Genomic DNA, 12,292 nt, shown 5'->3' with positions numbered 1-12,292 from the left:
CCTCTAAATCTCTCGTTACCCACCGCTGTACTGTTGTTGCTGGGCAAGATATTTAGTGTCCGTCAAAGCACATTTTTTGTTCTGGGTTGAAGTACAATTCCCAATTTAGCAATTTCATAATTTAGTGGTTCCTGCTATATCAGAGCTATTTGAAATCTATCCCAAAAAGGGTATATAATATTGAAGGGGCACATTGGGTCATTCAGAATAACTTCACACACACCCGCTACTGTGTATTTCCAAGTCTAATTCTGTCACTAAACCCATACCTGTCACCCAGCGCCTAAATACTAGGCCTCAAATTTAAATCCCTCTAAATCTCTCGTTACCCACCGCTGTACTGTTGTTGCTGGGCAAGATATTTAGTGTCCGTCAAAGCACATTTTTTGTTCTGGGTTGAAGTACAATTCCCAATTTAGCAATTTCATAATTTAGTGGTTCCTGCTATATCAGAGCTATTTGAAATCTATCCCAAAAAGGGTATATAATATTCAAGGTGCACATTGGGTCATTCAGAATAACTTCACACACACGCTTCTGTGCATTTCCAAGTCTAATTCTGTCACTAAATCCATACCGGTCACCCAGCGCCTAAATACTAGGCCTCAAATTTATATCCCGCTGAATTTGAATACAATACATTGGGCCAAATAATATATTTGTTGTTGTGGTGAACCATAACAATGAGAAAAACATCTAGTAAGGGACGCGGACGTGGACATGGTCGTGGTGGTGTTAGTGGACCCTCTGGTGCTGGGAGAGGACGTGGCCGTTCTGCCACATCCACACGTCCTAGTGTACCAACTACCTCAGGTCCCAGTAGCCGCCAGAATTTACAGCGATATATGGTGGGGCCCAATGCCGTTCTAAGGATGGTAAGGCCTGAGCAGGTACAGGCATTAGTCAATTGGGTGGCCGACAGTGGATCCAGCACGTTCACATTATCTCCCACCCAGTCTTCTGCAGAAAGCGCACAGATGGCGCCTGAAAACCAACCCCATCAGTCTGTCACATCACCCCCATGCATACCAGGGAAACTGTCTCAGCCTCAAGTTATGCAGCAGTCTCTTATGCTGTTTGAAGACTCCGCTGGCAGGGTTTCCCAAGGGCATCCACCTAGCCCTTCCCCAGCGGTGAAAGACATAGAATGCACTGACGCACAACCACTTATGTTTCCTGATGATGAGGACATGGGAATACCACCTCAGCATGTCTCTGATGATGACGAAACACAGGTGCCAACTGCTGCGTCTTTCTGCAGTGTGCAGACTGAACAGGAGGTCAGGGATCAAGACTGGGTGGAAGACGATGCAGGGGACGATGAGGTCCTAGACCCCACATGGAATGAAGGTCGTGCCACTGACTTTCACAGTTCGGAGGAAGAGGCAGTGGTGAGACCGAGCCAACAGCGTAGCAAAAGAGGGAGCAGTGGGCAAAAGCAGAACACCCGCCGCCAAGAGACTCCGCCTGCTACTGACCGCCGCCATCTGGGACCGAGCACCCCAAAGGCAGCTTCAAGGAGTTCCCTGGCATGGCACTTCTTCAAACAATGTGCTGACGACAAGACCCGAGTGGTTTGCACGCTGTGCCATCAGAGCCTGAAGCGAGGCATTAACGTTCTGAACCTGAGCACAACCTGCATGACCAGGCACCTGCATGCAAAGCATGAACTGCAGTGGAGTAAACACCTTAAAACCAAGGAAGTCACTCAGGCTCCCCCTGCTACCTCTTCTGCTGCTGCCGCCTCGGCCTATTCTGCTGCTGCCGCCTCGGCCTCTTCCTCCGCCTCTGGAGGAACGTTGGCACCTGCCGCCCAGCAAACAGGGGATGTACCACCAACACCACCACCACCACCTCCGTCACCAAGCGTCTCAACCATGTCACACGCCAGCGTTCAGCTCTCCATCTCACAAACATTTGATAGAAAGCGTAAATTCCCACCTAGCCACCCTCGATCCCTGGCCCTGAATGCCAGCATTTCTAAACTACTGGCCTATGAAATGCTGTCATTTAGGCTGGTGGACACAGACAGCTTCAAACAGCTCATGTCGCTTGCTGTCCCACAGTATGTTGTTCCCAGCCGGCACTACTTCTCCAAGAGAGCCGTGCCTTCCCTGCACAACCAAGTATCCGATAAAATCAAGTGTGCACTGCGCAACGCCATCTGTAGCAAGGTCCACCTAACCACAGATACGTGGACCAGTAAGCACGGCCAGGGACGCTATATCTCCCTAACTGCACACTGGGTAAATGTAGTGGCAGCTGGGCCCCAGGCGGAGAGCTGTTTGGCGCACGTCCTGCCGCCGCCAAGGATCGCAGGGCAACATTCTTTGCCTCCTGTTGCCACCTCCTCCTTCTCGGCTTCCTCCTCCTCTTCTTCCACCTGCTCATCCAGTCAGCCACACACCTTCACCACCAACTTCAGCACAGCCCGGGGTAAACGTCAGCAGGCCATTCTGAAACTCATATGTTTGGGGGACAGGCCCCACACCGCACAGGAGTTGTGGCGGGGTATTGAACAACAGACCGACGAGTGGTTGCTGCCGGTGAGCCTCAAGCCCGGCCTGGTGGTGTGTGATAATGGGCGAAATCTCGTTGCAGCTCTGGGACTAGCCAATTTGACGCACATCCCTTGCTTGGCGCATGTGCTGAATTTGGTGGTGCAGAAGTTCATTCACAACTACCCCGACATGTCAGAGCTGCTGCATAAAGTGCGGGCCATCTGTTCGCGCTTCCGGCGTTCACATCCTGCCGCTGCTCGCCTGTCTGCGCTACAGCGTAACTTCGGCCTTCCCGCTCACCGCCTCATATGCGACGTGCCCACCAGGTGGAACTCCACCTTGCACATGCTGGACAGACTGTGCGAGCAGCAGCAGGCCATAGTGGAGTTTCAGCTGCAGCACGCACGGGTCAGTCGCACTACAGAACAGCACCACTTCACCACCAATGACTGGGCCTCCATGCGAGACCTGTGTGCCCTGTTGCGCTGTTTCGAGTACTCCACCAACATGGCCAGTGGCGATGACACCGTTATCAGCGTTACAATACCACTTCTATGTCTCCTTGAGAAAACACTTAGGGCGATGATGGAACAGGAGGTGGCCCAGGAGGAGGAGGAGGAGGATGAGGAAGAGGGGTCATTTTTAGCACTTTCAGGCCAGTCTCTTCGAAGTGACTCAGAGGGAGGTTTTTTGCAACAGCAGAGGCCAGGTACAAATGTGGCCAGCCAGGGCCCACTACTGGAGGACGAGGAGGACGAGGATGAGGAGGAGGTGGAGGAGGATGAGGATGAAGCATGGTCACAGCGGGGTGGCACCCAACGCAGCTCGGGTCCATCACTGGTGCGTGGCTGGGGGGAAAGGCAGGACGATGACGATACGCCTCCCACAGAGGACAGCTTGTCCTTACCCCTGGGCAGCCTGGCACACATGAGCGACTACATGCTGCAGTGCCTGCGCAACGACAGCAGAGTTGCCCACATTTTAACCTGTGCGGACTACTGGGTTGCCACCCTGCTGGATCCACGCTACAAAGACAATGTGCCCACCTTACTTCCTGCACTGGAGCGTGATAGGAAGATGCGCGAGTACAAGCGCACGTTGGTAGACGCGCTACTGAGAGCATTCCCAAATGTCACAGGGGAACAAGTGGAAGCCCAAGGCCAAGGCAGAGGAGGAGCAAGAGGTCGCCAAGGCAGCTGTGTCACGGCCAGCTCCTCTGAGGGCAGGGTTAGCATGGCAGAGATGTGGAAAACTTTTGTCAACACGCCACAGCTAACTGCACCACCACCTGATACGCAACGTGTTAGCAGGAGGCAACATTTCACTAACATGGTGGAACAGTACGTGTGCACACCCCTCCACGTACTGACTGATGGTTCGGCCCCATTCAACTTCTGGGTCTCTAAATTGTCCACGTGGCCAGAGCTAGCCTTTTATGCCTTGGAGGTGCTGGCCTGCCCGGCAGCCAGCGTTTTGTCTGAACGTGTATTCAGCACGGCAGGGGGCGTCATTACAGACAAACGCAGCCGCCTGTCTACAGCCAATGTGGACAAGCTGACGTTCATAAAAATGAACCAGGCATGGATCCCACAGGACCTGTCCGTCCCTTGTCCAGATTAGACATTAACTACCTCCCCATAACCATATATTATTGGACTCCAGGGCACTTCCTCATTCAATCCTATTTTTATTTTCATTTTACCATTATATTGCGATGCTACCCAAAGTTGAATGAACCTCTCCTCTGCCTGTGTGCTAGGCCTAAATATATGCCAATGGACTGTTGCAGTGGTGGCTGACATGAAGCCTGATTCTCTGCTATGACATGCAGACTAATTCTCTGCTGACATGAAGCCAGATTGTCTGTTACGGGACCTCTCTCCTCTGCCTGGGTGCTGGGCCTAAATTTATGACAATGGACTGTTGCAGTGGTGGCTGACGTGAAGCCTGATTCTCTGCTATGACATGCAGACTGATTCTCTGCTGACATGAAGCCAGATCGTCTGTTACGGGACCTCTCTGCTCTGCCTGTGTGCTAGGCCTAAATATATGCCAATGGACTGTTGCAGTGGTGGGTGACGTGAAGCCTCATTCTCTGCTATGACATGCAGACTGATTCTCTGCTGACATGAAGCCAGATTGTCTGTTACGGGACCTCTCTGCTCTGCCTGTGTGCTAGGCCTAAATATATGCCAATGGACTGTTGCAGTGGTGGGTGACGTGAAGCCTCATTCTCTGCTATGACATGCAGACTGATTCTCTGCTGTCATGAAGCCAGATTGTCTGTTACGGGACCTCTCTGCTCTGCCTGTGTGCTAGGCCTAAATATATGCCAATGGACTGTTGCAGTGGTGGGTGACGTGAAGCCTCATTCTCTGCTATGACATGCAGACTGATTCTCTGCTGTCATGAAGCCAGATTGTCTGTTACGGGACCTCTCTGCTCTGCCTGTGTGCTAGGCCTAAATATATGCCAATGGACTGTTGCAGTGGTGGGTGACGTGAAGCCTCATTCTCTGCTATGACATGCAGACTAATTCTCTGCTGACATGAAGACAGATTCTCTGTTACGGGACCTCTCTCCTCTGCCTGTGTGTGTGCTGGGCCTAAATATATGCCAATGGACTGTTGCAGTGGTGGCTGACGTGAAGCCTCATTCTCTGCTATGACATGCAGACTGATTCTCTGCTGACATGAAGCCAGATTCTCTGTTACGGGACCTCTCTCCTCTGCCTGTGTGTGTGCTGGGCCTAAATATATGCCAATGGACTGTTGCAGTGGTGGCTGACGTGAAGCCTCATTCTCTGCTATGACATGCAGACTGATTCTCTGCTGACATGAAGCCAGATTCTCTGTTACGGGACCTCTCTCCTCTGCCTGTGTGTGTGCTGGGCCTAAATATATGCCAATGGACTGTTGCAGTGGTGGCTGACGTGAAGCCTCATTCTCTGCTATGACATGCAGACTGATTCTCTGCTGACATGAAGCCAGATTCTCTGTTACGGGACCTCTCTCCTCTGCCTGTGTGTGTGCTGGGCCTAAATATATGCCAATGGACTGTTGCAGTGGTGGCTGACGTGAAGCCTCATTCTCTGCTATGACATGCAGACTAATTCTCTGCTGACATGAAGACAGATTCTCTGTTACGGGACCTCCCTCCTCTGCCTGGGTGCTGGGCCTAAATATATGCCAATGGACTGTTGCAGTGGTGGCTGACGTGAAGCCTCATTCTCTGCTATGACATGCAGACTGATTCTCTGCTGACATGAAGCCAGATTCTCTGTTACGGGACCTCTCTCCTCTGCCTGTGTGTGTGCTGGGCCTAAATATATGCCAATGGACTGTTGCAGTGGTGGCTGACGTGAAGCCTCATTCTCTGCTATGACATGCAGACTGATTCTCTGCTGACATGAAGCCAGATTCTCTGTTACGGGACCTCTCTCCTCTGCCTGTGTGTGTGCTGGGCCTAAATATATGCCAATGGACTGTTGCAGTGGTGGCTGACGTGAAGCCTCATTCTCTGCTATGACATGCAGACTAATTCTCTGCTGACATGAAGACAGATTCTCTGTTACGGGACCTCCCTCCTCTGCCTGGGTGCTGGGCCTAAATATATGCCAATGGACTGTTGCAGTGGTGGCTGACGTGAAGCCTCATTCTCTGCTATGACATGCAGACTGATTCTCTGCTGACATGAAGACAGATTCTCTGTTACGGGACCTCTCTCCTCTGCCTGTGTGCTAGGCCTAAATATATGCCAATGGACTGTTGCAGTGGTGGGTGACGTGAAGCCTCATTCTCTGCTATGACATGCAGACTGATTCTCTGCTGTCATGAAGCCAGATTGTCTGTTACGGGACCTCTCTGCTCTGCCTGTGTGCTAGGCCTAAATATATGCCAATGGACTGTTGCAGTGGTGGGTGACGTGAAGCCTCATTCTCTGCTATGACATGCAGACTAATTCTCTGCTGACATGAAGACAGATTCTCTGTTACGGGACCTCTCTCCTCTGCCTGTGTGTGTGCTGGGCCTAAATATATGCCAATGGACTGTTGCAGTGGTGGCTGACGTGAAGCCTGATTCTCTGCTATGACATGCAGACTGATTCTCTGCTGACATGAAGCCAGATTCTCTGTTACGGGACCTCTCTCCTCTGCCTGTGTGCTAGGCCTAAATATATGCCAATGGACTGTTGCAGTGGTGGCTGACGTGAAGCCTCATTCTCTGCTATGACATGCAGACTAATTCTCTGCTGACATGAAGACAGATTCTCTGTTACGGGACCTCTCTCCTCTGCCTGGGTGCCGGGGCCTAAATATCTGAGAATGGACTGTTCCAGTGGTGGGTGACGGGAAGCCAGATTCTCTGCTATGGAACCTCTCTCCAATTGATTTTGGTTAATTTTTATTTATTTAATTTTTATTTTAATTAATTTCCCTATCCACATTTGTTTGCAGGGGATTTACCTACATGTTGCTGCCTTTTGCAGCCCTCTAGCCCTTTCCTGGGCTGTTTTACAGCCGTTTTAGTGCCGAAAAGTTCGGGTCCCCATTGACTTCAATGGGGTTCGGGTTCGGGACGAAGTTCGGATCGGGTTCGGATCCCGAACCCGAACATTTCCGGGATGTTCGGCCGAACTTCTCGAACCCGAACATCCAGGTGTTCGCTCAACTCTACTCATCAGCCTTTCCAGGAGTTTCGAGTGTGCCTAGCATACATATAAAATGGAAAGCACGGTGTAATGACAGTAGTCAGTGCCCGCCATCGTCCCACTCACCATGGTGGGTGTGAGCACCGACCCACTCACCCTGGTCGCTGGAGTCTCATGTGCCTCTTGCTGGCAGGTTTCAGCTTGCTTCTTGATGGAAAACTCTCCTTCCTAGCAATAGTGTGTGCATGCTTTCTGGTTCTAATACTCACACGCACCCTGATTCTTCCTCCCAGCCTATGGCTGGTCACTTGTGGGTATTTAATACCTGAGCAATAGGTATATTAGCTTGCTAGAGCCTGTGAAGGTGCTCTACTTGAGCTTGTCTTCCCAGGTACCGACCTTTGGCTAATTTCCTGGAATTTGACCCTCTGCTGTCTACCCTGACCTGTGTCTGACTACCATGCTGACCCTAAGATGCCTGCCTTGAGCTTCGTACTATTTCTCACATTTGTATGTACTCTGCCTGCCCTGACCTCAGCCTGTTGCTGATTATGAGCTTTGCTATGAGCCATTGTCTTTTGACCCACGTGAGTCAGCAGCCAACGACGCGGAGACTGTTCCAGGAGGTAGTGACATGCTGCGTTCTCTGCAGGGAAGTCCAGATGCCTGTATAGGGGTTAAAGGCTGAAAACCAGGGAAACCTAAGCCGAATCTGTTGGGTGACACGATGAGTCCATACCCACTGCCATAACACTGAGGAGACCAGAGCAGCATTTAATGGCAGTAAAAAGAGATTGGTGGAGATGAGCAATGCTCCCTAGAAAACACTTTATCATGCTCTAATAAACATGTACATGACATCTTGACCTCCATTCACCAAAATCTAAATGAAAAATATAAAATTGTCTGTATAACAGAAAAATAAAAGGGAATGGGGATCGTATGGTCAGGGCAAGATGCTTTTCATCAAAGTAAATCAAATAAACAAACTGTATACTACTCAGAAAGATAAAATCACATATAACAAGTGGATTGGTTGTCCTTACATTGCTAGGTCAGACAGTTCATAATTCTTAGAGATGATGCCAAATTTATCAGGGAACCAATTCCCTTGTGCTGTAATCATCCCATCTGGGTTCTGAAAAAGATTTAAAAAAAAACTTAAAGAAAGCACCTCTACATGTTTTTGACGTCACTTAGATTAAAGGAACACTAAATCTAGAAATGAATTAGAAAAGTAAACAAGATTTTTTTTTGTCCTACTACAGACCTGGCAGAGAGGGGAGGCTTCTGCTGCAACCAGCTGTCTGACACCCAGATACAGAATAGTTAGGAGCAGGTGCGGAAGGTGACTTCTCCTTCTCCTGCGACCTGTTCCCAACCGCTTTACAAATGTTGGTGGTTGGGATTTTAAATATGCGCCCCCTCACGAGTGCGACAGGCACCATAGCAGTCAGGTGCCTACTGTTTTAAGCAGCAGGTACCCAGGGCTAATGTATGCAATCAAAGCTAATGCCAATCACATACATTTAACCCTTGGAGGCCGTTGTCAAATGTTGCCACAGCATCTCTGAGGATAAAAACTGGGAGCACGTGCTTCCAGCCATGCAGCGGCTCCCCCTAGCGAGGAACAGGGGAGTTGGACGTAGTGTGTGGCAGCCTTGGTCCTCCTGAGTGACATGAGGCTGCTGCCCAATAGCTCCCATGGAGAGCCTGCCTATGGATGGGCTCTATCGGAACTTAGGGTAATTCTCATAGACTCCAATGCTAAAGCGTTAGAGTCTGTGACCGAAACAATCTAATGATTGCTTTTAATAGTTTCCTAGGAAAACTATAAAAAAGTGTAAAAAATATATAAAAATTCAAAGCACCGCCTTTCCACAAAATAAAAATAAAAATACACACGAAATTTAAAAAGTAAATATCATAGGCATCGCTGTGTGTGATAATATTTATCCCATATGGCAAACCATGAAACAGAAAAAAAAATCTAAATGGCTGATTGCCAATTTTTAGTTGCGTTAACTTCCACAAAAAAATTATGAAAAAGTGATCAAAAAGTCATACACACTGTAAAAGATATTTAAAAATGTACATATCTCCCTGCAAAAAATGAGCCCTAACTCATATATGAGCTCCATATACCTAAAAGTAAAAAAATTATGGAGGTCAGAATATTGCAAAGAAAAACATACTTTTTTCAATACTTTTAATTGTTTTCAGTATTAAAGCGCAAAAAAAAACTATGTGGTATCATTGTATTCGTACTGATCAGGAGAATTAAAGTAACAGCTCAGTTTTAACTGTATAGGGAACACTGTCAAAAAACAACCCATATATCTATTGCAGATTGTGTTAATTTTGTGTTAATTCCACCTCATTGGAAATTTTTATCCCTCCCCCAATATATTGTATGCAACTGTAAATGGTTGCATTAGAAATTACAACTTATTCCGCCAAAATAACAAGCCATAATATGGCGCTGTGAATGGAAAAATAAAAAAGTTATGGCTTTGAGAAGGCTGTAAATCAAAAAAAGAACATGAAAAATTGAAAATTGCCTATTATTAAGGGGCTAATTGTAATATAGAACAAAATACAGTAGGTTCAAAGGAATAGAGGAGATGAAGTGCAGGGGTTTATATACAGTATATATATTTTTCTGTTTATTTTCTGCATTTAGTAGGAAACAACTGAAGATTAATGAAAATTCTCACCTTAATCTCATACATTACTGTCTGTTCTTTTGGCTGCATCTTGTAGTTCATTGGGTAAATACGGTAGAGAGCTAAAGAGACACAAGGTAAACTATTACTTTAAGAAATGTGCTGCATGGAAATTAATGCTGCAAGTCATCTTTATTTCCAACCACTTATATCCTTAAAGGGGTTCTCCAGGAATGAAAAAAAGAAATTATGAAAATACCTTAATATTACTTTATTATAAATATATTTCCAAAATACCTTGCATTAGTTATAATGGCTTGTTCTGTCTGGGGAGCAATAATCAGGGGAAACAAATTGGCTGCCATCCTATTAGTACACACAAAACCTGTCCTAATCACACAGGACAAGTCACTTCTGAACTCTGAGCCAAAGAGCTGGCTCATCGTCCTCCTCTCTGCTCTGCTTGTCACAGGTTATAATCCTGAATACAGATGATAAAAATTTGAGTTCATGAGGAAACATGAAGTACAAAGAGGACAGACTGTGGTCATAGAGACTGCATACAAGAGCTGCTGCTCATTATCCACATCTCCACCTCCTCTCTGTACTTCATGTCTCCTCATGGACTCCATTCCTACAGAGATTCAGCTGAAGATCCTATCAGCTGTATTCAGGATCATAATCCCTGACAAGCAGAGCAGAGAGGAGGATGAGGCAGCTCTTTAGTTCACTGCTCTGAAGTTACTTGTCCTGCTGTGTGAATGGGACAGGTTTTGTGTGCACTAATAGGATGGCGGTCATTTTATTTCCCGTGATGATTGCTCCCTAGACAAAGTGAGCCATTATAAATAATGAAAGATAATTGAGAATATATTTATAATAAAGTAATATTTACATATTTTAATTTTCTTATTTCCTGGAGAACCCCTTTAATCATAACCCATGTCCCTCAGTTCTCAGCTCTTAATTATTAATATGGCATTTCGCACTTCTTTGGTTTAAAGAGGTTTCACTCTGCCACACCAGTTTTCTGGTGGAAAAAAGTCACAAACACTGTGCTTGTGACCCTTTTATCGCCGCTTGTGCAAATTTTTTTGCACAAGTGCTGTTTCTCCGCCTCTGCCAGTTTCCCAAGATGGGGGCATGACAAGGATGGCGAGGGGTTTGCCAGAGGGCCCAGAACATTAGTGTTCTTTTATGTCAGTTTACGCCCCTGGGTGGTGCATATTTCAGTTTAGGAGCATGGACTGCCGGAGATGAAGAGGTGTATGCCTCGTAATAGATTCATCACATCAATCAGCAGCACAGGAGAGATCATAGACCACGGTTAATTGCTGGTCTATGATAAATACCCCCTCCATGTTTTGAGTTCACTGAGAACTATACAGTAAGTCCCCACTAGTGGCAGATGCATAACACCATTGTCATCACACTGGAAGAGAAAACTTTACCATGAGTGGTGAGAATTGATGACCCTTATTCCCCAGGGCCCTGGTATATACAAAAAGTACAGTAAGTATTTGTTACCTTTAGATCCTGGGGTGTAAATAGTTTTGTCCGTCTGAATGACGATGTATCCGCTATGAAAAGACACAAGAACTACTTTCTCCACCTTACAATATAATGAAATCACTTGGACAGTTACATAATATTTTTTCTTTGGTTCATTCAGAAGGTCCTGTGATTTAACCTGAATTCACAAATGTAAAAAAAAACATCATTAGCAATGCAATATATGCAATATGGTAAGGCTCAATTACCTGGAACTTGGAAGGCAAAACATAAAGTAATCCCCAGTCATAAGTCAATTAAAAAACTAAAGAAAAGAAAGACCTTCATTTGCCAATAGGATGATGTATGGGGTAGCTAGAGTTGAGCAAATCGAATCCACTGAAGTGGAATTAGATCCGAATTTCAGCATATATTCGATTCACCGCAAAGCCGGATTTCCAAAACAAACAAAAAATCATACTTACCTCCTCTATTTGCTCGTGATGGGCCAGCCGCCGCCATCTTGATTAAAGATCTTGGCTGAATTCTCGTGCTTGGTGACGTATGATGTCACCATGCCGGACGATATGACGACGTCATCTAGGGTCGCGCAAGATTTTGTGCCAGATCTTCACGTAAGTTGGCGGCGGCCAGCCCGTCGCGAGCAAATGGAGGCGGTAAGTATGATTTCATTCTGTTAATTTTACTCTGTTTTTACTCTCAGATGCCGTGATCTTGTATGAACATGACATCTGAGGGGTACAATGATGGTGAGCGCCACTATTGCAGATTTCTGTCATTGCACTCACTACTCACAAAAAAATGCATCTCATGATAAAGTAATTTGTCACAAAGCAAATTTTTTTGTAAAATTCAGCAAAGCAGCCAAATCGAATTTTACAAAACTTTGCTCATCTCTAGTGGTAGCACCAACTGTACATACCTGCTCAGATGCCGTACAGTACACACTACTACAACCACAAA

At 46.8% G+C, this 12,292-nt stretch overlaps 1 protein-coding gene across 1 annotated transcript in view; it reads right to left on the bottom strand.

Annotated features, from left to right (window-relative positions):
- Window positions 1-12,292, bottom strand: part of LOC122927159 (venom factor-like) — a 216,422-nt gene that overhangs the window by 180,062 nt on the left and 24,068 nt on the right. Inside the window, exons 3-5 of the mRNA XM_044278756.1 lie at window positions 11,345-11,507; window positions 9,869-9,939; window positions 8,198-8,289 (exon numbers count right to left, since the gene is read on the bottom strand). Of these exons, the coding sequence (XP_044134691.1) occupies window positions 8,198-8,289; window positions 9,869-9,939; window positions 11,345-11,507 (326 nt within the window). The remainder of the gene's footprint in view (window positions 1-8,197; window positions 8,290-9,868; window positions 9,940-11,344; window positions 11,508-12,292) is intronic.

This window comes from Bufo gargarizans, chromosome 2, assembly GCF_014858855.1.
Source record: "Bufo gargarizans isolate SCDJY-AF-19 chromosome 2, ASM1485885v1, whole genome shotgun sequence".
NCBI lineage: Eukaryota > Metazoa > Chordata > Amphibia > Anura > Bufonidae > Bufo > Bufo gargarizans.
This window is presented reverse-complemented; position numbering and strand designations above follow the sequence as displayed.